This window comes from Camelina sativa, chromosome 14 (genome assembly GCF_000633955.1).
Source record: "Camelina sativa cultivar DH55 chromosome 14, Cs, whole genome shotgun sequence".
NCBI lineage: Eukaryota > Viridiplantae > Streptophyta > Magnoliopsida > Brassicales > Brassicaceae > Camelina > Camelina sativa.
In genome coordinates, this window is record NC_025698.1 from 4,206,812 (window position 1) to 4,219,610 (window position 12,799).

The 12,799-nt window shown below is 40.2% G+C and overlaps 5 protein-coding genes across 7 annotated transcripts in view; 3 read left to right on the forward strand and 2 right to left on the reverse strand.

The window, feature by feature from the left end:
* The window catches only part of LOC104739569 (probable ubiquitin-like-specific protease 2B), a 6,490-nt gene extending 3,611 nt beyond the window's left edge, over positions 1–2,879 (reverse strand). The window contains exons 1-9 of the mRNA XM_010459969.2: positions 2,586–2,879; positions 1,947–2,362; positions 1,780–1,867; positions 1,642–1,679; positions 1,367–1,564; positions 1,201–1,276; positions 993–1,101; positions 527–583; positions 2–79 (exon numbers count right to left, since the gene is read on the reverse strand). Of these exons, the coding sequence (XP_010458271.1) occupies positions 2–79; positions 527–583; positions 993–1,101; positions 1,201–1,276; positions 1,367–1,564; positions 1,642–1,679; positions 1,780–1,867; positions 1,947–2,362; positions 2,586–2,724 (1,199 nt within the window). The 5' untranslated portion in view covers positions 2,725–2,879. The remainder of the gene's footprint in view (position 1; positions 80–526; positions 584–992; positions 1,102–1,200; positions 1,277–1,366; positions 1,565–1,641; positions 1,680–1,779; positions 1,868–1,946; positions 2,363–2,585) is intronic.
* Positions 3,016–5,024, forward strand: LOC104739570 (universal stress protein A-like protein). The gene is made up of 5 exons (XM_010459970.2): positions 3,016–3,335; positions 3,453–3,556; positions 3,737–3,855; positions 4,400–4,496; positions 4,711–5,024. Exons 1-4 carry the CDS (start codon positions 3,134–3,136, stop codon positions 4,488–4,490), a joined length of 516 nt encoding a protein of 171 aa, XP_010458272.1. The 5' UTR covers positions 3,016–3,133; the 3' UTR covers positions 4,491–4,496; positions 4,711–5,024.
* Positions 6,280–7,834, forward strand: LOC104739571 (aspartyl protease AED3-like). The gene is made up of 2 exons (XM_010459972.2): positions 6,280–7,332; positions 7,408–7,834. Exons 1-2 carry the CDS (start codon positions 6,280–6,282, stop codon positions 7,699–7,701), a joined length of 1,347 nt encoding a protein of 448 aa, XP_010458274.1. The 3' UTR covers positions 7,702–7,834.
* Positions 7,906–10,403, reverse strand: LOC104739572 (U2 small nuclear ribonucleoprotein A'). Its single transcript, XM_010459973.2, has 8 exons — positions 10,214–10,403; positions 10,081–10,121; positions 9,479–9,608; positions 9,166–9,371; positions 8,908–9,066; positions 8,633–8,683; positions 8,433–8,540; positions 7,906–8,202 (listed from the first exon to the last, which is right to left on the reverse strand). The coding sequence occupies exons 1-8, from the start codon at positions 10,293–10,295 to the stop codon at positions 8,197–8,199; spliced, it is 783 nt and encodes a 260-aa protein (XP_010458275.1). The 5' UTR covers positions 10,296–10,403; the 3' UTR covers positions 7,906–8,196.
* The window catches only part of LOC104739573 (cell division cycle 5-like protein), a 4,551-nt gene continuing 2,283 nt past the window's right edge, over positions 10,532–12,799 (forward strand). The window contains exons 1-2 of one of the 3 annotated variants that reach the window (XM_010459977.2): positions 10,532–10,909; positions 11,178–12,611. In XM_010459977.2, the coding sequence (XP_010458279.1) occupies positions 10,733–10,909; positions 11,178–12,611 (1,611 nt within the window). In that variant the 5' untranslated portion in view covers positions 10,532–10,732. The remainder of the gene's footprint in view (positions 10,910–11,177; positions 12,612–12,799) is intronic. The other 2 variants (XM_010459974.2, XM_010459975.2) reach the window with 2 other exon arrangements.

Below are 12,799 nucleotides of genomic sequence, written 5' to 3' on the forward strand. Positions count from 1 at the left end.
CTCAACATCTCTTTTGCAGATGGAAACAGCATCTGGGTCTCCCTTTGGATAGACAACATCTTCAAATGGTTCATCAAAGCTGAAAAGACAACATAAAACTAGCAATTCATATAAAATACCATCTCCCAGTGCTTCACAATTTTTGGGTAAGAATTTGCACCACCATAGAAAACGTGACCCAATAAACATGAATTAACTGCAATCATTCCAGAACTTCAATCATTGAAAGCTCATAATTTGAGAATGACATATCCAATTGTTGGTCCAAGTTAAAATCATGTTTCCTCGACTTAGTGCACTATCTTTTATGCTAAGACCCCTTAATTGACTGCCACAAACTTGCATATTGCTAAAGAGATAATTTGGAAGATGAAATGACAGGAAATGCACATGTTCAGTTATCCACTTTAGAGAGCCATAATGTATAAATAGTGATGCCCTTTGGACAATGTATCCCATTACTAGAACAGAAGCTAACATCTGAATCCAGAAAGACATAAAAACAGCTGTTATAGAGAAGATTTACCTTGGAAAATAACGCTTATGTTGATTCAAGTTATCCCCTGATACTTCCACGTCAGCCCTACAACAAAGAAACAGATATGAGAGGAATTGAAACAATAACTCACAAATGCGCCAACAATGTAACAAAAACTAAATATGAACCCAGTGTTAGATTTCTTAAGATTTGGTCCAGTTTTTCCCACAGGGAAGTCTAAAGTCATTCCTTTTATATGCATTCAGCTTTTCACTTAAGGCGTTTTCAATTTTTAAGCTTTAAAGGCTTTAAGTCGAATATCCTGATTAAGTTTAGGTTCTCATAGAATTCTAACAAAATGACTCATACTCATAAATGAGTGTAGTTACCAATTTCCAACATTTCAGATATCTCACAAATTATCTTTCTCAATAGCAGAGTATGCAAATAGACTTTCTAAATAAACGTGGGTAGAGAAAATGTAATTTTTAATTAGAAAATATTAGAAGCTTACTGAAAGTCAGCATTCCACACAGCCGGGTATTTCACATGCAGCGAGTTTATCTTTTGTTGCTTCTCAGGCCAATTGAGTTCTTTTACCGCAATCTTTAACTCCTCAATGTCTGGAAACCACATGAAGTAATATACGGTAGGATTATATCAAGATGGCTTGTAACATTATATGATAGCCTAAAAAGCCGAAAAACAATAGCCAAGGGTACCTGTGGTGTGTTGCATATCTTTATGGCATTTTTCATCCTTCAGTAGAAATTGAATTCTGAGAATGATCAATCCAACCTACGACCAGCAAAAATTGTAAAACCGATAGAAAGTGTGCCCATAAAGTATCCTTCAAAATGAAAAGCACAACATATATGAATAACTCACATGTTGGTACCAATTGTATTGAATACTAACTACGTCTTCAACTCCAAATTCACAAGAAAATGCCCCTTCTTCATTATTTGTGAGGTGACTCTTTATTTTTATGCCATTGCACGAAAAGATTACCAGAGACGCAGCACAGTGCATATCCTTAAGTATAACATACTCCGAAGTCATTGTAACAGCTGTACTTGTGTCAATCTGAGATGTGGAAGGCATCAGTCAACAAATTATCACTCTTACTTTAACATTGGTTAAGAAATTAACAAACTCATTACCTTTTCCACATCGCTGAAGCCGTGTTCAGCCATCCAATCTTTCAGCACATATAACATTGAAAACAATACCCGGTCAGACATAGGCGAGACATCGAAGTATATCAGTGAGGAAATATAATGAAAAGCTGAAGCATGTACCTTCATCACTTTCTGAATCAGAAGTTTCACTCAAGGCAGATCGATCGCTGAAGCTTTCAATAGCAGACACCATATCATTTTCCTCCTGCTGCAAAAAAGTGAAGCGATTAAAATTGCAAGGCTTTTAAACATACATGAGATAAGCAACACAAGGTAGATTCACATACACTGGATTCAGAATCTGAAAGGGATGAGTTCAATTGGCGTTGACTATATGATGAAGTTTCAGCGTAGTAACTTTTATCCCCTGGTTGACAAGAGAAACTTGCTAATCCATGATCAACATCTGTTTCTTCTATGTCGTCCTCGATATCCAAACCAAACATCATCCCATGATCATCGTGATCAACATCTGTTTCTTTTACAACGTCTTCAGTATTCAAACCAAACATCAAACCATCATCGACGTACTCTTCTGCATCTGCTTCTTTTAAATGGTCACTGGTTTCCAAACCAAATGTGAGACTCGTACAGGGATCCTCAGCTTCTGTAATTAAAGTGGGAGCATCTTCACAATGATGATCGTCTACAGAACAACTTGGGCCTTCAGGTTCTTGTTTCTGAACACCTTTCTCATTGCAGACTGGCAACAATTAACCATGCCCATAAGTATCTTATATACGTTTACAAATTAGTTCTTACAAGCTCCAGAAACAAAGCAATGTTCATTCAACTATACACTATATTCCTAAATTGTTTTATTTGTTTTCCAGAGTTGAAACCGAAGCGAGGAATTTTGTATATATGAACATTTGAAGTTAAAAAGAGGAAGAAGAAGAAGAAGAAGAAGAAGAAGAAGAACTTACAGCTTCGGATGCGTAGGCGTTGGAGAACCGGAGAATTGTACGGGCTAGGGTTTGAGAATTTTTCCAACAACTTTCCAGCTGCGGATTCAGCGACCTCGTCGTCTTCTTTGAAATCGAACACATCCATGTTTTTCTTCATCTCTACACAAATCTGAGGAAAAAAAAATCCTCACCAGTACAACAGTACACGGAGATCGGCGATCAGAAATCGAGGGGGTCGAGAGAAGAGAGAGAAGAGAGAGAAGACAAGTCAACAACGAATGCTGGCGCGTCTGAAATCCACGCGCGGAGACAACTTTACTCAAATTTATATATTAGCACTTAAATGATTTTTTTTTAAAATATTTTTTCACTCCCTAATAACTACATAATTCAGCTATGAAATGACAGATATACCCTTTTTGTTCGAATTTTAAATTAGGGACTAGGGAGAGACGTGCTGGAAGCCATCGTCCTCTTGAACTTTCCAAAGAGTTGTTGTTGATTGAAAATATCACAAAAACAAACTTAGCACAAGAAAGATCGAGGAGAGATCGAAGAAAGAAGTCATGGATGTTTCAGGAAGCTTGAGTTGCGTTGTTGTGGCCGTAGATGGAAGCGAGGTGAGTATGGAAGCTTTAAGGTGGGCTCTGGACAACCTCAAGCTCTCATCGTCTTCTCCCGATTCATCATTCGTCGTGCTCCATGTCCAGCCTTCGCCATCTGTCGCCGCTGGTGTTAGTCCCGGCACCATCCCTTTCGGCGGTCCCAGTTTAGTCTCGTTTACTACTGCTAATTTTGTTCCCTAATTGATGTTTATGATTGATCATATATATATGGATGGTTATGGTGTTTGTTGAATTGACTCTGTGAGTTTTGCGATGAAAGGTGGTCTTGAGGTTCCTGCTTTCACCGCTGCAATCGAACAACACCAGAAGCGGATCACCGATACTATCCTCGAACACGCTCATCGAATTTGTGCTGAGAAATCAGTGAGTTGTGTTTTACTTTCCCCTGTTAGAATGATAATTATAACCTCATAGTCAAAAAGAAAAAGAAAACTCATAGTCCAGATCCAGTTGCTAATTTAATAAATGATTAGAGTATGGAGGAATTACTTATGTGTGATTTAATTGATTTTGAGGATGGTGATGTACGAGCAATGATTTCAGGTAACTGTGAAAACCCAAGTGGTAGTTGGGGATCCCAAGTATAAGATCTGTGAAGCTGTAGAGGAATTGCATGCTGATCTTCTTGTCATAGGTTCCCGGGCTTATGGCCGCATTAAGAGGTATATATATATATATATCTCTTCTTCCACTCTAGTATCTTGCTATATGTTGATACAATGTAACACTGATGAAAGCTTTACATCAATTTCAAGGTGTTTAATCTTTGGTTGATATGCTGAATTAGTTTTTCCCTTGCTGGCTTCTGACTATTGATTTTTATTCTCATTTGCATCTTTGTCTGTACGTGGATGAATTAGAATCTGCACTCGTTTCCTATAAGCCGTCGGTTACATATATTTGAAGCTTTTTTGGCCTAATAGTTAGAACCAGATTGGTCTAAGTGAAGCTTGAACAAATCCTACTAAATCAGAACTGAGTAAATGTTAATCTTTGTACTTGTCTCTGCCATGGTTACAATACATATATGCAGTTAGCCTATATGTTCGAGGGGACATTTCTCTCCTCATCTAACATAAAACTGCATCGAGGAATCTTTTTGCCTTTCAAAATGTTTATACCAACACTACTGTGCGTTCTTTAGCTAGTGAAACCTTATTTGGCGAGAAAAAGCCAGTATTGAATCCAGTTTTTTTCTTAAAATAGAATGTTTTTGGGAAGTGTAAGCAACTACTGCACCAACCACGCGCATTGTCCTGTTGTGATAATTAAACCAAAGGATGATGCTTCAGCATAAAAGCAGGTACACAAGTTTAGCTTCTTGCGTAATAAGTAAGACACTTCATTCAATGTTCATCCTTCTCAAGTTTGTTAGTCGTCATCAATCATAACCCACGTGATCAATCATAAGTTTATATCTAGACATTGTCAATGTCAAAGTTCGTCTATAGCCTACTTCTCCCTTTTGGTACAAGTAGCCATTTTAACGGAATATCGAATCATCTTTCATTTCTCAGGAGATAATGTACAAATGCAAAGGGATATCAAAACCATCTTTTTAATTTTGTGAAGTTTAAGCTATGTAATGGAAGCAAAGTAAGAATTCACCAGCTTACTTCCCAACGCATTGGTGTGAATGTAAGCTAATAAGAGCGACAGAAACATTGCTTGGCTCAGTATATGTGTTGTTGTATTCATATTCATCGGTATATTTTTTTTTATGATTGAGGATTGAATAATATTGTTGCATCAAAACAGTATGAAGGGCATGTACAGAGCAAACTGGTTGTCAATGTAGGCTAGCTCGTAAGATTGGAACTTTGGCCGGCTATGATTGATCTGCCTTGTGGGATGTTCGAAATGTTTTGGGCGTTGGATAAGTTTTGTTTTGACGATTAGATATAGCATATATTACAACATTTTTTGGTCATATATAATATCGAAAATGATCACTCATTAGGCAAGGGTCATTTAGCAAATTGCTACTAGAAGATATAATTGGATGTAGATCATGTAAATGCTAGTAGTATTATATTGGATGGATGGACAAAAGGTAAAAAGAAAGATTATGACTTTTGTTTTTTGGCCGGTTATATATGACAATTTTCAGGATAATAAATATGTAAGAGGTCTCGTGAAAGAACAATGAGAGTAAATGACGAAATAGAGAAAACGTCGATTTGTCACTGTCAACACGATAACGAAGGCTCACGAGTCACGAGTCACGGACTCTAAAAATCAAAAGATTGTTCACTTTCATTAGAGCACCATGATTTTTTCTTTCCCTGTGTGCTAAGATAAGTGTTGGTAAAAAAGACTAAAAGCTAACATAAAGACCCTACAAAATTACAAATTATAATTTGAGAATCATTAGAAACAAGACATATACGATAACTAAATAGGTGTAAAATATTAAATATATAGTTCACTTGCCCCAACCGAAAGGGAAAAGAACGAAAAAAGCAAATAACAGTCTGTTATATAGTTTGTCCTGATTTTGGCATCATAATTATTGGTTCGTTTGGTTTTGTTTTTATCATCACTATCCAAATCACATTTCACTTCACATGCGATATGCTTTTGGTCCTTTGACTGATGTACTGGCTACTTTCCAACACACTCCATGTCTCCTCGTGACTTCTTTCTTCTTTTTCAACCCTCAAAACTTACATCAACGTATGAACTGTATTCAAGATACAGTTAGTTAGTATCAAAGGAATAAGGTAGTATCAACTCGAACTGTTGTATTTTGTTAAGTTTCATGAGATATTGGCCATAAAGGTAAGAGATGTATCGATGCTTGGATCCCACCGCGCTGACACGCCATTAGAGAGCCAAATCAGACATTTTGACCAAATTTACCGAAGAACACACATTTTACCATTATAACTCGCACACATGATTATCAAGTTGTGCTAGTGCCAGTTAGAACGGACCGGATCCCACCAATCATGTTTCAAATAAGGGACACTTTCGTACTTTAATAACTCTTTGGCCATATATATAAAGACGTACGAAAACATTGCACTCACTCACTCAGCGAATGCTATCTAAATATATCAACACAATCACGTTATCTTAAATCCATGGCTTCCTCAGCTCTCCATTGCTTCTTCTTCTTTACTCTTCTCGTGCCGTTCGCATTCACCACCGACACACGTGACCCATGTGCGACCGCAGCTCCTGACGGCTCCGACGATCTCTCCATCATCCCAATTAACGCCAAATGCTCACCTTTCGCACCCACTCACGCCTCTTCCTCCGTGATAGACACCGTCCTTCACATGGCCTCCTCCGACTCCCACCGCCTCACCTACCTCTCAAGCCTCGTCTCCGGTAAACCAAAACCAATCTCCGTCCCCATCGCCTCCGGTAACCAGCTCCACACAGGAAACTACGTCGTCCGAGCCAAACTCGGCACTCCCCCACAGCTCATGTTCATGGTCCTAGACACAAGCAACGACGCCGTTTGGGTCCCTTGCTCCGGCTGCTCCGGCTGTTCAGCCGACTCACCTTCTTTCAACCCGAACTCCTCCTCCACTTACTCAACAGTCTCTTGCTCCACCGCACAATGCACACAAGCACATGGCCTCACGTGCCCTTCCTCCTCACTACAACCGTCCATCTGCTCATTCAACCAATCCTACGGTGGAGGTTCATCCTTCTCCGCAAACCTCGTCCAAGACACACTGACGTTATCCTCCGACGTCATCCCAAATTTCTCCTTCGGCTGCATCAACTCCGCGTCAGGCAATTCTCTACCTCCGCAAGGACTAATGGGCCTAGGACGCGGGCCCATGTCGCTGGTCTCACAAATATCGTCGCTTTACTCGGGAGTGTTCTCATACTGCCTCCCTAGCTTCAGGTCCTTCTACTTCTCCGGGTCGTTGAAACTGGGTCTCTTGGGTCAACCCAAATCCATCAGATACACCCCACTCCTCCGTAACCCTCGCCGTCCGTCGCTTTACTATGTCAATCTCACGGGAGTGAGTGTCGGTTCGGTTCAGGTCCCCGTTGACCAAAAGTTCTGGACGTTCGACTCAAGTTCCGGCGCCGGAACAATCATCGACTCCGGCACCGTCATAACCCGTTTTGCTCAACCCGTTTACGAAGCCATTAGAGACGAGTTTAGGAAGCAGGTAATTAAGTTCGTTAATATCACAATTCTGCTACGTATAATTAGTAATATAATTTAATCTTGTTGTTAACTCTAGGTGAATGGGTCATTCTCAACGTTGGGAGCGTTTGATACGTGTTTCACGGCGGATAACGAGAATGTGGCGCCAAAGATAACCCTGCACATGACGTCACTCGACCTGAAGCTGCCGGTGGAGAATACGCTTATCCACAGCAGCGCTGGAACGCTGGCGTGTCTATCCATGGCCGGAATACCGCAGAACGCTAACGCTGTTCTAAACGTGATCGCTAATCTCCAACAACAGAATCTGAGGATCTTGTTTGACGTCCCCAATTCCCGCCTAGGCATTGCTCCTGAGCCCTGCAACTAAGAGATAGAGAGAACACATAAAACGATATCTTTCTTCATATTACTTTCTTTGTTGGTTTCATTTGGACAAATTCCTTAAAAGTTGGGAGTTCCTGATCAAGAGATCCGTTTAATGACAAGTCAGTTTAATTGAATGGTGAAGATTCTTTAGCTTGCGTCATGCGATTTCTTGATCTAATTAAGTATCATGACATCGATCGACGAGTTACACAAAAAGTCTAGAAGAAACTATAGTGCGAAAAAGAGCATAAGCAAATCCTGTGTTATCCTCTCTTCTCTCTGCGGATACAGACTAAAGACTACAATCCTCTTTGCCACTCTTTTTAAGGGTTCAAAAACAGATGCTCTCGAGCAGTAACTAGTTTACAGGTTCCACCTGTTGCGCATGAGTTCCTAACAAACTGACAGAAACCTTACAGGACCGCTTGTCAGAAACAATTACTGACCACTCGAGCAGTAGCTACCTCGACTGGAAGAGCATTTCCAACACTTTCTTCTATTCCTGAAGGACAAGAAAATTGCAGGAGCTTTTAGTTCATAATAAACCAACTACCAAAAATGTTTATGCAATTGGTTTTATGAATTCAAACTAGCAACATCAACCAGTCAAGCAAACAACTCACACGTAGTCATTCTAACTTCTCCAGAAGGACTTTAACGCACAAAAAACCAAGAACTTTAAACCATAAGAATCATGGAACAAGGAGCAACATTTTATTACAAGAACCCTACCTCCATGGGAGCAGAATCTTCATTAACATCAAGCATGGTTTGTTCCCCAGATGCAGGCTTGTTATCAGGAATTATCAGGCCTGCAGGAACCTGGCCAAACTTCAAAGCCTATATGTCCACCAACCAAAACAAAACAAAGCTGTCAAAATCATCCAAAACCAACATCATCAGGCACAAATTTGATAAAAAAAGCAAGGGACCTGTTCAAGTCTGGCAATTTCTTCTATCGTCTGGGAGTTGATAATTGCAGCCTGGAACATCATGAAAACGAAACACCAAAGTTACTATCAAACACACAACCTTAAGTTAAAGACAAACAAATCAGCAAATATGCTTGGTCCTATCCAGTTTCCATCCTCTTCCAACACCCAATTCCTGGAGTTTTTGTGGTTTTCATCTTGGAAAAATAAAATTATAACCTTCCTAAGCTACTCAACTGTAAAACCAACATGACATGATTTAGAGATGATCGCACCTTGATTGCTAAAATTTGCTCCTGTGTTGGGGCCACCACTTTCGGAGTCTCTGGGTTTTCTGCAGTTTCTGGCACTTTTTTAACCTCCTCGTGAGAAACTTTCTTAGCCTCCTCTTCTGCTTCTTTGGATGAAAACAAAGCTGCAGCTTCAGCTCTCTCCTGTTAAGAACCAATGTTTGTCAGGTAAAATGGTCTTTCTTTTAACATATTCTATCACCATATATAATCTGTTAAATGTACAGAATAAGGTTCTCTTACCTTGGCTTTGATTTTTATGAAATCCAGTACTCGAAGAGATTTTATCTTGTGAATCACATAAAGGCGATAATTTGGCTTTTTGGTGATATTATTATCTAACAAACTAAGGTACTGCAGCTTCGGAATGGAGGCAAGGGGGTCAATTTCAACCAAATTCACAAGCCTGTTGTTTGTAAGGACCAAAGAGTGAAGCTTCGGCAGGAATTCTGCAGAAGTACAACCATACGATAAATACAACACGCTTAATCACCAACGCAAACAATGTGTTCGAATTTACATATTTTTTAAATTACAAGACGCATGTAGAGGTTACCTCCAAGATTAGGATTAATCCGGGTGATCCGATTGTTATTGATGAGCAAAGTTCCTAAGCGGTTGAGGTATGGAAAGTTTTCTAGCTTAACTATCTCATTGTCAGACAGATCAATTGTATCGAATTGGTCCTGTAAGCAAAGCAACAAAAGTTCATTAGTATACCTATCAAAAGCAATTCATCTTAAGTAATAAAATACGAAGGAGGCTCACTACAGCATAATAGAGAGCCTCAAACATGCATATTAACATGGCCTAACACAAAATCTATAGGAGGACTTCTTAGAAAAGAAGACTAGCTCTCAAAAGTAAAGAATCCATAGTAAAGCAAAAAATTAGTATCACACCAAGCCACAGATACACACAGATACACTCCTGAAGAGTTGGAAATACAGATGCCAACGAAGACAAAAGGAGCAAATTGCTCCAGTTCAGCAATGTTTCTTTCAATGAACTTTTTCAAAATACTTGAATGCAGAAACCCAACAAGCAGACTTTAAGAACATTCAATACAGCCCGCATCTACAAAAATCTTCAGATGACAGGCAAAGAAGAATCGAAACTAGATAGAACACGTCTGGCAAAAACAGAGTAACGAAGTACCTCAGTAGCACCCAAGTTCTCGATTACAGGTATCTTGTTACCTGCAGCAAAAACAACAAACGATTACTCAGCGCAGGTGTGTATTTAGGGTTACGAAAACCATAGAATAATTGGAAAAAGAAGAAGTTTATACCTCGTAGATCCAATTCTCGCTCCTTGACGGCATTGAAGAAGTGAGGACTTTTCCAGATCAAATCAGCCGTGAGCTTCACCATTGCTCTCTCTACTAGGGTTTTAGTGCTTCGTGCTCTCTCTCTCTCTCTCTCTCTCTCTCTCTGCTGCTTCTTCGCGTTCAGAGGAAAGAGACAACAGTGGCTCAAGATGACATAAAAAAAACGATGCTATTAATCTATCACTTTAAAACGGCCCATTAAGTACGGAATTGGTCCAGTCGGTTAGGCCCATAACTATATTCTGATATTTATGATTTGGGAGGAAAAAAAACAAAAAAAATTAAAAAGAAAAGGGCTATTATAGTATAGTAGTGTTCGATTGAATCTTCTTTTCTTCTCCGTTGGTTCCAACCCTAATCTAGGGTTACTCTCTCTCTCGCTCGCTTCCTCCTGTGCTTCGTTCTGCTGATTTCCACGAGCATTAAGCTTTACAGACCTTGAATTTGGAGTGCGTTTGGATCAAAAACAGTTGAGCGAAGATGAGGATTATGATTAAGGGAGGTGTGTGGAAGAACACCGAAGATGAGATTCTCAAGGCCGCCGTTATGAAGTATGGTAAGAACCAATGGGCTCGGATCTCGTCTCTTCTCGTTCGTAAATCTGCCAAACAGTGTAAAGCTCGCTGGTACGAGTGGCTCGATCCTTCCATCAAAAAGGTATGTGCGCCTTTTCCTTCTCTTCAGTGGTAGTGTTCGATAATAAACAAATTTGTTTTGGATCTGGGAAATAATGAAAGATATAGTTTGAATTTAGGCCTATAGGTGGTTTGTTAGCTTGGTACTTGTAGAGGTTTAGTGGTATACATGTATTGATTTGTTTCTGAAGTTCGTACAAATTGTTAGCGATTGTAGGACTTTTGGAGTATTGTTAGGGTTGTTTATGCTTTTGAATTAGAAGCTGATTTGTTTTTGTGATGTTATATAGACTGAATGGACCAGAGAAGAAGATGAGAAGCTTCTACATCTTGCAAAGCTTCTGCCTACTCAGTGGAGAACTATTGCTCCTATTGTTGGCCGTACGCCATCTCAATGCCTTGAGAGGTATGAAAAGCTTCTTGATTTAGCGTGTACTAAGGACGAGAATTATGATGCAGCGGATGATCCACGGAAACTTCGTCCTGGTGAGATTGATCCAAACCCAGAAGCAAAGCCTGCTCGTCCTGATCCCGTAGATATGGACGAAGATGAGAAGGAAATGCTTTCTGAAGCAAGAGCTAGGTTGGCTAACACTAGGGGAAAGAAGGCTAAAAGAAAAGCTAGAGAAAAACAACTTGAGGAAGCTAGAAGGCTTGCTTCTCTTCAAAAGAGAAGAGAACTAAAAGCAGCTGGGATTGATGGAAGACATAGGAAAAGGAAGAGAAAGGGAATCGACTATAATGCAGAAATTCCTTTTGAAAAGAGGGCACCTGCAGGATTCTATGATACTGCAGATGAAGATCGTCCTGCTGACCAAGTTAAATTTCCAACAACCATTGAAGAGCTGGAAGGCAAAAGAAGAGCTGATGTAGAAGCACAGTTACGCAAACAAGATGTTGCTAGGAACAAAATTGCTCAGAGACAGGATGCCCCAGCAGCTATATTGCAAGCGAACAAGCTGAATGATCCTGAAGCTGTTAGAAAGAGATCAAAGCTGATGTTACCACCACCTCAGATTTCAGACCACGAGCTAGAAGAAATTGCTAAGATGGGCTACGCCAGTGACCTTCTTGCAGAGAATGAGGAGCTAACAGAAGGAAGCGCTGCTACTCGTGCACTTTTGGCGAATTACTCACAAACACCAAGGCAAGGAATGACACCTATGAGGACGCCACAAAGAACCCCTTCTGGTAAAAAGGATGCTATTATGATGGAAGCAGAAAACCTGGCTAGATTAAGAGACTCTCAGACACCTTTGCTAGGAGGAGAAAATCCTGAGTTGCACCCTTCTGACTTTACTGGGGTCACTCCAAGGAAGAAGGAGATTCAAACTCCTAATCCAATGTTGACCCCTTCGATGACTCCTGGTGGTGCTGGTCTTACTCCAAGAATTGGCTTGACTCCGTCAAGGGATGGATCTTCTTTTTCTATGATACCCAAAGGGACTCCGTTCAGGGATGAACTTCACATTAATGAAGACATGGACATGCACGAAAATGCTAAACTTGAGAGGCAGAGACGAGAGGAAGCTAAAAGGAGTTTACGCTCTGGTTTGACTGGGCTTCCTCAGCCAAAGAACGAGTACCAAATAGTTCCACAACTTCCTCCAGAGGAAAGTGAAGAGCCAGAAGAGAAAATTGAGGAAGACATGTCAGACAGGATAGCGAGGGAAAAGGCTGAGGAAGAAGCAAGACAACAGGCATTGCTTAAGAAGAGATCCAAGGTCTTGCAGAGAGATCTTCCTAGACCTCCAGCTGCTTCATTGGAAATAATTAGGAACTCGTTACTTTCAGCTGACGGAGACAGAAGTTCTGTTGTTCCTCCTACTCCTATTGAGGTTGCAGATAAAATGGTACGAGAGGAGCTTCTAAAGTTGCTGGAGCATGATAATGCAAAGTATCCGCTTGATGA